Source organism: Typopeltis vanoorti, chromosome 14, assembly GCF_054136105.1.
Source record: "Typopeltis vanoorti isolate ZY-2024b chromosome 14, IOZ_Tvanoo_1.0, whole genome shotgun sequence".
NCBI classification, from domain to species: Eukaryota; Metazoa; Arthropoda; class Arachnida; order Uropygi; family Thelyphonidae; genus Typopeltis; species Typopeltis vanoorti.
Window position 1 is genome coordinate 34,558,381 of NC_143562.1, and position 13,696 is coordinate 34,572,076.

The 13,696-nt window shown below is 36.6% G+C and overlaps 1 protein-coding gene across 7 annotated transcripts in view; it reads left to right on the forward strand.

The window, feature by feature from the left end:
- The window catches only part of LOC150099360 (NADPH oxidase 4-like), a 268,482-nt gene that overhangs the window by 15,861 nt on the left and 238,925 nt on the right, over positions 1-13,696 (forward strand). For all 7 annotated transcript variants that reach the window (XR_016549355.1, XR_016549356.1, XR_016549357.1 and 4 more), the window contains exon 2: positions 1,131-1,226. Coding sequence is in view for 4 of the 7 variants with exons in the window: in XM_090403808.1 (XP_090259934.1) it covers positions 1,131-1,226 (96 nt within the window). In the remaining 3 variants the exon portion in view is untranslated. The remainder of the gene's footprint in view (positions 1-1,130; positions 1,227-13,696) is intronic.

The window sequence follows — 13,696 nt, forward strand, 5'->3', positions numbered from 1 at the left end:
CTTCAATTAGAAAATTTTCCTTTGGTTGCTGCAAGTAATATATATATATACATATATATATATATATGTATATATATATATATATATATGAATCCAAAGAATCCAAAACAAATGCCTTAGGATGATTCTGGATGCACGGTGGTTCATCAGAGATTCACCGAGAAACCGGCATTCCATATATCTCCTCCTTTCTTCGTAATCTTGCAGAAAAATTCTTCGTGAAGTCAAGTTCACATTCAAACCCACTAATCGTACAAGCTGTCAATTACAATGAGACTGATTATTACAAACACAAAAGACCGAAGGTCTTTTGTGTTTGTAATAATCCGTAATGTATTGCAGTATACATCTACCCTCCGTAATGTATTGCAGTATACATCTCTTAGTGAGATGTGCTTTACATTATGGAAAATTCTAAGAATAGTGATCAGAGCTATACCCACCTTTACAATGAGTTGCCCTGGTGTTGCACTACCTTTAGACCTGAACTACGTTCAGGCGCAAACTTAATTGTTTGCTTACTTGGGATTAGGAATAAAATAACCAAGTTTATAAAATTACTTGGTAACCCTAATATATATATATGTATATATATATATATATATATTTTTTTTTTTTTTATATATAAATAAATGCATATATATATGCATTTGTCCGCGCGGTTAGCCTAGTGGGTTTGCGCTTCGCAACCATATGGGGAAGGAGTGTCCTAGGTTCGATTCCCGTCGACGACGTGAGGAGCTTAAGGATCTTCCTCAGCCATAGCCAAGTTAGTCAGTCTTGGGCGTGGATTGCAGGGTTTTTTCCACCAGTTTATCTGGGGTTTTTCATCCCGCAAACGGACCCCGTGGACACACAGGCTACAGTCATAGGATATAGTACTGCAAGGAAGGCAACGGGAAACCACCTTGCCCATCTAGGGAAATGATGAAAAAAAATAATTTCCTTAGATGGTGGCATACATAGCTAACCCCAAACAGCCGTAAGGCTAAATACTATCAATATATGTATTTATTTATTGTCATTATTTTATTTGCCAAATTATCTCAGCCATCAAATTCTAGTTACTATAATCGGACACTTGGAAATAAAATAAATGGCAGTAATTGTATAAACATTTCTAATTTCAGATCGCTTGGTTTTGTGTTAACAGCGCCATCTTCTGGTCAACTTACTGCACTTACAAGAAAGATCCCAAATACTATTATCTTCGACAAATGCTTGGAGTAAGTATTAGCAACATACATTTATACGTAATATATTAGGAAATTTGTTAACACATTTAATGTTTTTCATTGTATAAAATACTGTCAACTACTCTCGGTTACGAATCCTGCACATGTCAGGATCGGTCTACACAGAAGAAAGCTAAGGCATACCAATTGTAGAAACAGCGATGCGATGCGACCACTTCGTTGTGTCGCAAGAATTTATTTTTCTTTAATCTATTTGCAGGGGCTAGCCGCTTTATTATTATTATTATTATTATTATTATTATTATTATTATTATTATTATTATTATTATTATTATTAAAGAGCAACCTCCAGGAACTCGGAAACTCACCGATTCTCAGAGGTTTTTCTCGGATGGAAACCGCCATTGAAACGTTCACACACACACACACACACACACACACACACACACACACACACACACACACACACTTAGTTCATTCGGACTCTTTCGTTATCTTTACATGGAAAATTATGATCAACCATTTTCCTTTCATGTTAAATTCAATGATCTGTCATCGCCAAGTAACTTGGTGTCGTAGAAACTTAATGAATGCCACCATAGAATGGTTAATCCTATTTTCACAGTCGGCTATTTTTGTTAACCGCATGTATTTTCTGGCTTGTATATCTGTCTGTCTTTAAAGGATGAAAAACTCGAATTTCCAGGAAGAAATTTCTGCCACTCTGTATGAGTCTTTAGTTGAAAATCTCTTATAGAAGTTCTGCATTCGAAACCAGACGTTTTTTAACCAATGACCATCTCATATTAACAACTAATCTGAATGCGATGGCTATTCAAAAAATAAAGTACCACCTAGCTCGTGAAAATGCATCGTTCGTGTAGGGGTGAAATCGATGAATGGAGTTTCTCATGAGACCAAGAAATGGCGTCCCATGGGTATTGTGCATTCGCATAATCAGTTATTAGATGGTAGGACACCATAAACATGTCATAGGCTTGCAGTATGATCCGATTATAAATGTTCGAAGCGACGTCAGGCCAGGGAAATATATTTGGATGTGTCCGAGATGAGTATATACTTAAAGGCATCCTACACGGACTACAGTGTTTTCCGGAGGCCTTCATGAAATTACTATCTAATTAAGGCCTCTGGAACCTAAGGTATACCAATTTTCTAGGATATATCTGAATAAAATTGCTCATAAGCTTAATATCTTGCTGGATAGCATGCAGCAGCATCGCTGACCATCTTGACTATAGATAAGCTTGTGTTTGGTGAATGCCAAAGCAACTCACAACTTGTTTAGCAAGGAAATGTTAAACACTACTGTAACATGCTGAATCAGTAACGGCTAGTCAATTTGGGTTATCGTATTATCGTAGCCATTCAAGTAATTTCTAGAGCACCCGCCGCAGTTCTGATCTTGCACCCAGCAATTTTCGTCTCTGAGCCACTGTTTGCAACAGGATACGGTAGTATACTGTCGTTTGCTGAAGGAAAAGACTGCACCGATTTATTTTAGGCAGGGATCGATATTGTAGTGCCACGGTAGGACAAATGCGTCAATATCCTTGGCGAATATATTGAAAATTTATCAAAGTCGACTGCTGTGTCATACATGTATTTATGTCAGAATTTAGTTATTACTAATATAATAGATTAAGTAAACAAAAAGCAAAACTCAGTGATGCATACACCTTCATTTTTTTTTTATAGAATCCAACCCGCGCAAATTTGACTAAAGCACACTGGTAGACGGTGGGTGGACAAGAGTAGCTTGGATAGAGTAAATTTATTTATGAAAAATTACGGAATAAGTTTTTGAAAGCTAATAGGTTACGGTTCCTAAGAAACACGGATAGATGATATTCAAATACTAATTCAGAGACTGAGAGGGAGTTGAGTATATTAGTAAAACCGGAGTAAAAGTTCTTGAGCCTGTACAACAATAGAGTATTTGTTCAGATGAGAAGTATCGTCTTAAAGATAATAGTGATAGTTTGTTCATGATAACTTTGCGCTAAAACGGATCAAACTCCTGAAAATATTAAGATTGACAATCTAAGTTTCTCGAGACCTTTCCTTATCGCTTGTTCAAAAGAGAGTGAAGGTGGCATAAGCTACATTTCAAGTGGATATTCCTCCTGCCGATAATCGCTGATTAAGCAGAAATCTTCTGGTTAGTGCAAAAGCTGGGTGTTAACGAATTTCTTCATATATTGGAGGGCACTGAGATAAGAGAACTAGGTCAGCAGTTGGATGCTTCGTACTATCCCTCCCTTCTTTGAGACGTGCTTGATCTGAGAATATGCCAGTTAACAGATAAATGCAAAAGAGCGACCTGATTCAACTTTAGTTACGAAAGTTTTAGGTGTATGCGAAATCCAATCACGATGTTTAAATTCTATCGTTGGTTTTCTTGTGAATTATTTTTATTTTAAGTTCTTTGATTTTACAGAATAAATTTTATATTATTTTTAATGTATAAACTGCCCATAAGTGACATGGGATCAGATTAACAATAGTTCCGAGAAGGTTTATCGAAAATAACCAAATTCTTCAAGTAATTTCTGCAACCAATGATAGCGACACTTGAGCATTTTTAGGAACTTTTTATGTATTTATCAGAAATACCTAAAATAAAAACTGAAATATCGCTATCATCAGCTTCAGAAATTACTTGAAGAATTTGGAGAATGTTTAATAATAGCATTCTCATTTTGCAGATAATCCTGTAAAAGCCTTTTTTTTTCTTCTTTTTTTTTTTTTTTTTTTGGAAATCGGTGAACAACCGGTCCCCGCCCTTAGCTTTCCTACCAAAGCTGAATTCACGGCTGTCTATGATCTAGAAAACATGGGAGGCCAGGCTACAACAGACAATTTCATGATCCTAAATTGCAACTCGGTTTGTCGAGATTGAGACTTTAGTGCTGAAACTGTTAGAAATTTAATGGAGTGAAACATCATTGAGAAAATATTAAAACTAATATTTAATTATTCCAATATTTACTTCGAATGAACTGTGTCTCTGTCCCATCGTGTTGTTCTTTGAAATTACATGAGCTCTAGTTGCTTTGTCTCAGTTGCGGGATTAAAAATCCGAGTTTCCTGGATAAAGCTAATATTTGCGCCAATGATCGATCAACTCTAAAATCGGGCGAAAAAACGTGAAGGAAAGAAAAAGTTCCTTTTAATCGGAAACTAAAATCAAGTCTTTCTTCTGAGGGTTTAGCATTATGAATTTACAAAACCCTTCTAAAAACGGGAAAAAAATGTGAAAAGTGTGCTTCACTGCAACTCTACGATATGCTTTTTAATTAAACAAAATATCACCATTTAGTACGTTCATCTATAACACAACAAAAAAAAAATCAGCTAACCCCTTTTATTTCCGTATAGGGAGTAGGCTAGGCCGTTTTAGCCCTGTCTAACTTTTGGAGACTGAGTGGGCAGTTCAATCTCCACTGGTAGCTAGCCAATCAGAGATAGCTAGCCCGAGATTATAACTAATTATACATAGCGACCGGTAAAGAGAGGGGACTAACAAGTGCTGCCATCTCGTGGTCCTTATCCTAACAATGTTTACTGTCTGAAAACAGTGTGGGTTTTATGGTCGATTTTCTTGAATTTACGGAACGAAAAACCCGAGTTCCTGCGAAGAAAAATCCGCTTGCCCGTGCCAGAGATCGACTAACTCCCGAACGGGTCGATAAAAAAGGCTTAGTAAAAGTTCCTCTAGTCGAACTTATGACGCTCTCTCTTCGGGCGATTTAGCACCATGAATGGCATACGCCACTTCCACTGAGCTGCACAGGCGCCATCTAAGAAAAAAAATTATAAATAATCGTTATTCTGTTCTTACTAGATGCCCACTTTCCTTTCTAACCACACCAAAAAATAATAACATATAAATAAATGATAATTTTAAAATAAGTGATAAGCCCGATAAGTTAAAAAAAGCAAGTTAAAACTTACTATACACTAAGTTTTATGACGCTGTTTTAACTATACACTATAAATATAATTAAAACTTAGTGTACAGTAAGTTTTCTGTTAAATAAGTACTTTTGTACTAATTGAAACATAAAAAAAAACTTTTAAAATTATCTGGTGTGCATAGTTCTGTATTTCGCATAACATTCTTCACTCTATCCCATCCTGTATAGACCAAAGTGATTTTTGCAATCAAAATTAATGTAGGATTTAAGCTTTTGATTCTCGTAATTACGGTTTTTTGGTTCTCATAAATATAATAATTGTGCATAATTTAAACATAGAATTTAAAAAAATTAAGTTATTATTTCAGCATTAGTTTGTATTTATAATAATTTTATTTATAAAATCATAAAATGTCATCGTGAAAATTTTTGGTAAATATTTGCATCTGTATATTATGTTCTTATTTAGTAAACAGATATTAAATAAATGTAACTTATATATGTTTTGTGGAAAGAATATTAAAATTGAATAATTGAATTATAACATAAACGAATAAAGAAATAATACATCACTTTTTTTTTCCGAGTTGCAGTCACATTCAAAAGAGAACGCTAGCATTCTATTCCAAGTCCCTCGTTCTCTCTCTCTCTCTCTCTCTCTCTGCTTTAATGTAAAGCATTTGATTTTTCTCGAACTTGAAGTCATGTTCTGAATCAAGCAATTTAGAGCATCGCTAAGGTTATCATCTACTGATCGAGTTTTGTTTGTTCCATACGGTTAAGTAGGAAGGGTGATTGACTGTGCATAAGTACAACATTAGACAAATGCATTTTATTATACCTATACCAAGTGCCCTGATGACGGCCTTTCAAGCAGTAACTAAGAATGAATCTTTCCCTTTCTCCCTTTATCTTCTTTTGTCCCCAAAGACGAAGATAGACGCCCATGCTTTGTAAAATGTGTTAAACTGCTAAACTCTGATCTCTTTACATCATTTTCTGAAGGTATTATACCCTCGTTCACTGGGCGTTGACCCTTAGATAAGGTTTCACTTATATGAAGCCCACTCTCTCCCTCTCTCTCTCTCTCTTGCCGAGTTTCCAAGGTTACTTCTAATGCTCTGATAAGCAAGTACTTATCTCGACAGCGAACAGTGTTGTCGGTAGCATGTTAATTCCCTCTCTCGTTTCAGCTTATAAAATGAGCATTGTCTGCATGGAGATGAAACTATCAAACATATATAGGTTTATTTATTTATTTGCTAAGTTTATTTAATATATTTACTGTCTTTCTAGATAATGCACGTGTAGGTTTAAAGCACACACTATCACTATAGTCTATAGGTTGAACTGAAGCGAATTCAAATTCATAAAGTGATCATTTATGAAAGTTGAAAAGTAAACATGGATTCCTGATTTATATCTGTGATTCAGGTCGGATCCGAACCATCTGTATAAAAATCCTTATTCAGAGTTTTGAATTCCAGTGGTTTTATATTTTAATATACTGCACGGCAATACCCCCGTCATACGACGCCTCGCTTTACAACGATCCGCTCATACGACGCTTTTCAAATTACTACCAGCACCTATTTATACGACGCTGCATTCACTCATACGACAGTTTTAGCGACATGACGTTGATTAATATTCACTTTCTAAACAAACCTGAACTATTCGTTTACGACATTCTTGCTCGCTACATTCTCTGTGCTTGGGTGTTCCGCTGTGAATTATAAGCAGTTGTTGTTGTTAACAGGTATCTGCACGGAATCCAAATATTCATCTCAGGAGGTCCAGAAACATCGCACCCAATATACCTATCATACCTCCCACAATGCAACCAAAATTTCAGATTGTAGCTCAGAAACTAACCATTATTAACACAGTGCCTATCACACCTCTCCTTAAACCAGTGGGTCTTAACCTTTTTAGTGATCGGCACCCCCTTGAATATAAAAATAAGTTCTCGCACCCCCTTGAAAAATGTGTTTCTATTTCTTTATTTAGGAAATTACATCTATTGCAAGATAATTTATTTATTGAAAAATAAACACATACATTTACATATACATACAAAACAATATCTAAAATTTTAATGGCTATGTTATTGTTTATTCATAATAATACTTTTGAAACGAGGCTCTTTTTTTTGAAAGTGCCACGCGTAAGTCATCACTTGCATTTAAGCGATTTCTGGCTTTTGTTTTTACGTGCAAAAGTGATGAAAATCCCATTTCACACAGGTAGGTGGTGGCAAATGGTAAAAGTGTCTGCAATGCTGCTTTTACCAGCTGTGGATAAGGTTCTAACTATACACCAGAATTGTTTTAAGTCCAGTTTTTCAAACTCCATTTGAATACGTGCATTGGCTCGTATTTCAATAAGATCGTCTTTTATTAAATAGCTGTCATCCGTCGAATCTGGGTCAAATAGAAATGGATCCAGTATCCATCTCTGAACTTTGCGAATATTTCTCTTCCAAATTTTTAGTTTTTCAATAAATGAAGATAATTTTTTACTAGCTGTTATTATGTTCTTACCAAATCCTTGCACTGATGTGTTTAATTCATTCAGGTGGCTAAATATATCTGCTAAGTAGGCTAGTCGAAGTATTGCTTCTCTTTTTTCAAAAGCTTTAACTAAATCACAATTTTGGTTAGTAAGAACCGTATAATTTCCTCGCGCAATTCAAAAACCCTGCTTAGCGTGTGTCCCTTGGAGAGCCACCGTACTTCAGTGTGATAAAGAAGCACAGTATGAACAGCACCGATTTCTTCGCACAAAGCACAAAAGATACGATGATTAAGTGCTCGTCCTCGGATATACTTGACTACATTTACTGCAGTAGTTAAGTGTTGTTTTAAATTCTCTGGCAAAGCTTTCGATGCAAGAGCATGACGGTGCAACATGCGTTATTGTAATTTGCGTTATTTCTGTCTTGATGTATGAAAAAAATCCAGAATTTTTGCCCAACATTGCAGGGGCACCATCAGTGCAAATTGAGTCTATCACATTCATGGGTATTTGATGTTTCAAAAAAAAAAATTTAATATGATTGAAAACATCAATTCCTTTTGTCGTCAATTCCAGTCGCTCACAAAATAGAAATTCTTCCAACATTTCTTTTTCCTTAATGTATCGCACAAATACCAACAACTGACTACAATTATCAACATCAGTTGACTCGGCCAGTTGAATACTCACTTTTAGAGGACTGGCTTTGATATCTTCTACTACTTGCAGTAAAATATCAACACTGAGATCTTGAATGCGAGAACGAATCACATCGTTCGATAACGGAATCTGCTGAATCTTCCTTTGTGCTTCAGAACCCAATACAATTTTTGCAATTTCAAGTGCACATGGTTTTATCGATTCCACAGCTATTGCATGACCTTTTCTTAGCATACATATATGCCACTTGATAAGAAGCTTCTAACAAGGGCTTTTGAACTGCCGGAACGTCAAATTTTGTGATAGTACCGCTGGTATCAAATCGTGCCTTCTTAGACTTCAAGATGTTAAGAGTATGTCCTGCAGATTCATCACCATGCTGATTGTTGCAATGCTCTAACATCTTTGACGGTTTAAGATTGGAGTTTGAAAATATTTTGCAACATAAAATGCATTGTGGTCGTTGCGTACCATCTTTTTCTGTTGTCCAAGTGAATCCATAAGCAACATAATCGTCTTTCCATTGGCGTTTTTTCGACATAACGAGGGTTACAACAATCGATAAAATAATAATTATAATTTTTCAAAATTTGCAGAAACCTTTTATGTAATCAATTGATCGTATCCGGTATGGGCTTTAGTCACTGATTAATGTTGGTCAATTAAAGAAAATTAGTATTAGTTTCTGCGTCAAACCACCTCGTTAACGTTCGTAAAGTATGCGAACACGTGCACGTATCAACCAGTTTCTTATTGTACTGCATGTGCTGGTAAGTGCGATGCGCTGAGGCAAAGGTAGAGAGGGTAGGAGTAAGAGTCCCAAAAGTCGACGTAACGTTCGCTAGTTTCTCACAGGCGGTCAGGCGGTAGTTTCCATCGAAAAATTAGAAACTTCTCTCGCACCCCCCAGGGGTGCACACACACACACACACCCCAGGTTAAGAACCACTGCCTTAAACTGATTCACCGACGAACTGATAACTATTATAATATAACTATTGTTTTATTTTATTGTTGTTGTTAATGGCAGATAAAATTCAGGGAGCTATTGCTCCAGTGAAAAGAAGAAGACGCGTAAACCGACTACATTAAATATTAACATTAAAATTATTAATTTATTGACAATGGTATATCGAATATTGAGAGAGACTGCAGGTGAAACTTAACTCTTGTAAAAACAAAGTTCTAAGTCAAGTGAAAAGTGCTACATTAGTTAATACTACAATTATTCGTAAACCTGACAATGTTATTATCGAAATGGGAAACTTTTAAATAATGTAGACAGATGACCAAACTGGTTGGTCATTAAGCCAAGCTATTCAGAATAACTTTTTTGTTCGAGAAAATTATTCTAAATTTTTCGTTTGCGTATCTCACGTAACTGAATGCTTCGTTACGTCAGGTAACACGTATATAACTGCTTAAAAACGTTATAAACCATTACATGCATCTACAAGTAGCGAGAGAGAGAGAGAGGGAGAGAGAGAGAGAGAGAGAGAGAGAGAGGGAGAGAGAGAGAGAGAGTCACTATACGATAATAGTCCTGAAACTAACGTGTCATATGACTTGGAGTATGCCTGTATGTTGTTTAGGTATTTCTGTACTTTTGGATTCCAACACTTGTTTATATTTATGCGGAACCACAGATTAATGGTATCTCACGGCATCATTAACATCCATTTATACCTTTTCATTTTTGTGGAAAATACTACTAATCTTATTTTTGGAATCATAATACTCCCTAGGAGAAAATGATTTAAATACTACTTATGAAGCACTCTTAATTGAACGTTGGTTTATTATACAAATTAAAATTACTGTACAGCATTTACTAAAATAAAGGGCCAAAGGCTTCATTTCGGCAATGCAAAATTATACAAATTAAGTGGATATGAAATCCAACATCATTTCAAAGCCGAATACAGAAACTATAAAAGTTTCATGCGAAAATTGACCAGAGAGCTTGCGGGAATACATCCCCGCCATACTACGAGTTGCCCTAGCCGGACCTAATAGGAAAGCACGAACGTTAAAAGCGTTAAAAGAGAGTTCGCTTACGGAAAATACACCTCTCCGACGCTTCAAATTCCCTAGTCTCTTAGAGTTTTTGCTCTCTTACTAAATATAGATTTCTTAGGTTTCTGGCCTAGTCTCTTACGAAAACCAATGAATTTGAAAGCTGCCAGGCCAATGAAATCTTACCAAAATGGACCAATAGAAGGCAATATAAGGGCACTTTTAATGTTCATGCTTTCCTATTAGGTTCGGCTAAGGCAGCGTTTCCCAAAATTTTCTTACGACGGAACACTTCACAAATTCTGAAATTTTAACGGAACACCTTGGTTAGAGTCGAGTATCATCGGTCTCGTATTCGATGTCAAGCTAAGCGCGCATTATCTCCGCGGCAGGCCGTATCGCATCGCAAAAATGTGATAGCGATCACTACAGGCGTGCCGGGCCTCAGCGCATTGCATTGACCTTGCTTGTAACCCCACGTTGCTTAGAATAGATACCTCCGTACTTCACTTGTACTCGAAAGTGTCGACAACCGCGGGCGACTGAGTCAAGGCTAGCTCGCGCTGCCCTTAATAGCACAATCCGCGTGCAAAGTGAGGAGCGCCTGATTTTCAAACATGTTTGAACTTGTCGCAGCATTTAAAATCATTCCAGGCTCATATTAATTTTGACAATTTTTCACTTTTCGTGGAACACAGCTTGTGAAATGCTGGGCTAGGGCAACTCGTAGTATAGCGGCGGTGTATTCCCGAGGCTCTCTGGTGTCAATTTTCGCAAAACTTTTATAGTTTCTGTATTCGGCTTTGAAATGATGTTGGATTTAATATCCACTTAATTTATATAATTAATGTACAGCGTTCTTTTCAAATAATGCGTTCTTAAGAACTTTTTCATAGAATGATAATAATTCGCGTGAACCTTGAGAACCTAACGTTCCTCATGCAAGATCTGCTCAGACTGACTTCCTTATCTGTAATTTATATATATTATATGATATGATGGTGAGCAGCCTATTTTCTACCCACTGCAGGGTGAAGGCCTCATCCATTGCGGGAGGTTTGGGGTCTACTACTCCCATGGTGAGCCAGTCCATATTGGGAGAGTGTATCTATACTTGGATGAATGAATGTATGAAGGTGGAAGACAATCACAAACATCCATGCCTACGTGGGATCCGAACCCGCAGCCTCTTGGCTGGAGTGCGGATACGCTAACCACTCGGCCAACCAGACCGGCGCGCGCACGCACACACACACACACACACACACACACACACACACACACACACACACACACACACACACACACACACACACTGTATATAGAACTGCGTGTGTCTCGCAATTATAATTTCAATTAATCCGCAAGGATTGACTTGCATTTTAGAGTTAGTTAACATTTTGGGTTAAATGTGCAGTGTACAAACTTTTTTGTTTTCTTTTTCTTTCTTTCTTTCTTTTTTTTTTCAATGGCGGATAAGTTTGGATTGTAAAAGTAACTTGAAGTTCCGTCAAAAAGAAAAAAAAAATCATTCCCATGTATAATACTGTTTAATAGCTACGTAAGCTGTGTCTTTATTTTTAGCATGGTTTATACTTTATTCTTACTTTTCCCGATTCCAGTATGATGACTACAATTTAGTGATCGTCCTTAAAGTCAAAGTGACAAATTTACATCTACAAGACCTCCGTAGCTCAGTCTGTATAGACGAAGCCCTTTGGGCGTAAAGAGCTGGGTTCGAATCCCGTCGAAGAGGAACCTTTATCTGGCGTCTTTCGACCTAAAAGGTGAGTTAGCGGAGGTAGAGTTTTTTTCACCCGGAAACTCGGGTTTTACGTCTCCCCAGAACAGGAAAACGTCCCCGTGAACACACGCATCTACAGTCATAAAATTTCCCTCACTCCGCCCAAGTAGGTTGGAATTTCCCACGGTAGCATAATTAGAGCGGGGCCCTGCACCAAACTGGATAAAAGCGCTGTAAAAGAGGAAGAAGTAGAAGCTCTTAAGGCCTGTTTTAAAAGCACATTTGTGAACTGCTGACGAAGTTTCACGAGTCTGTAAGTTACCTCACCTACTATCGGTTCGGGAATAGCATTTATCAAACGGAGAAACTGATTATTTTACGGAGGTCGGAACAGGGAAAAATTTGTTGTTGTATTACATTTCCTAAACCTGTTTAAAACTGCCATGTGTGTGTGTATTTGCTGATATTTGATTCCACATGTTTCGAAGTCTTTACTCAGAAGTCACACACTTGCAACCGGTATTGATTTTCATGTATCCGTCGTCATATTACCTTTATTAACTAAATGCCATAACACTGATATTAGGAAAACGTACATTAGGAAAATTTGAGCTTAACTCAAATTTTGATCTCAAACTAATAAATGAAGCTGGACGTACTTGAGATCCCAAAGTACAAAAATGGCTGCATGATTGTCATCGGCTACAATTTTATTTTAATATAGATTAATTGAATATTTTAGATGCAAAAGATGCTTGAAAGTTTTCATCTAAAAAATTAAATTAATTTAACGAATGAAATTTGATATTTGGGATCTTTATTAAAATTTGTTGTTATCTCAGTTTTGCTTTAAATCATATTATTTATGGAGAAGACAAAATTAAGCCAAACGACATAGTTATAGGTTACGAATAAGAATAAATAAACTCTCTGCAGTATGAAAAAGTAAAAAAAAATAATAAAAAAGGACTTCACGTTCAAATGTTATAATAATAAGCGGTGTTATTATACAAGAATGCTAATTAGAAAACACTGTTTTGATTTTCTCCATCCGATTCTTTTCAGACTTGTTAGCGTTTGTTATATTTTTATGAGGCTGTATAACGAATATGGAGTATTAACATACCTTTATCTTGTTAAGTGAGTGTTGGCAATGAAATTGAATTAATAGTGCGTTGGTATTCAAGAGGTAAATATACATAATATGAAGCTAGTTAATTAACGCAGCCAATGAGTCATGTCTTGTTAAGATGAATAACCTGAATGAATATTATATTTTTTTAATGAGTAACATGTGTGTGTGTGTGTGTGTGTGTGTGTGTGTGTGTGTGTGTGTGTGTGTGTGTGTGTGTGTGTGTGTGTGTGTGTGTGTGTTACTGCTCAACGGGAATGTACATTAAGAACAAGAATAAGCGTCTCCGTAGCGCAATTGGAAGAACGACGGTACATTGCGCCCTTCGATTGGAATAGGCTTAAATTCGATTCTCGTCGCGACGGGAGGAATCTTTATCTGGACGATTTCAATCGAAGGTGAGTTAGCCGATCTCATACGGTGGTAGCAGGGTTTTTTCCTCTCGGAAACTCGGGTTTTTCATCCCGCATACAGACAAATCGGCCCTTCA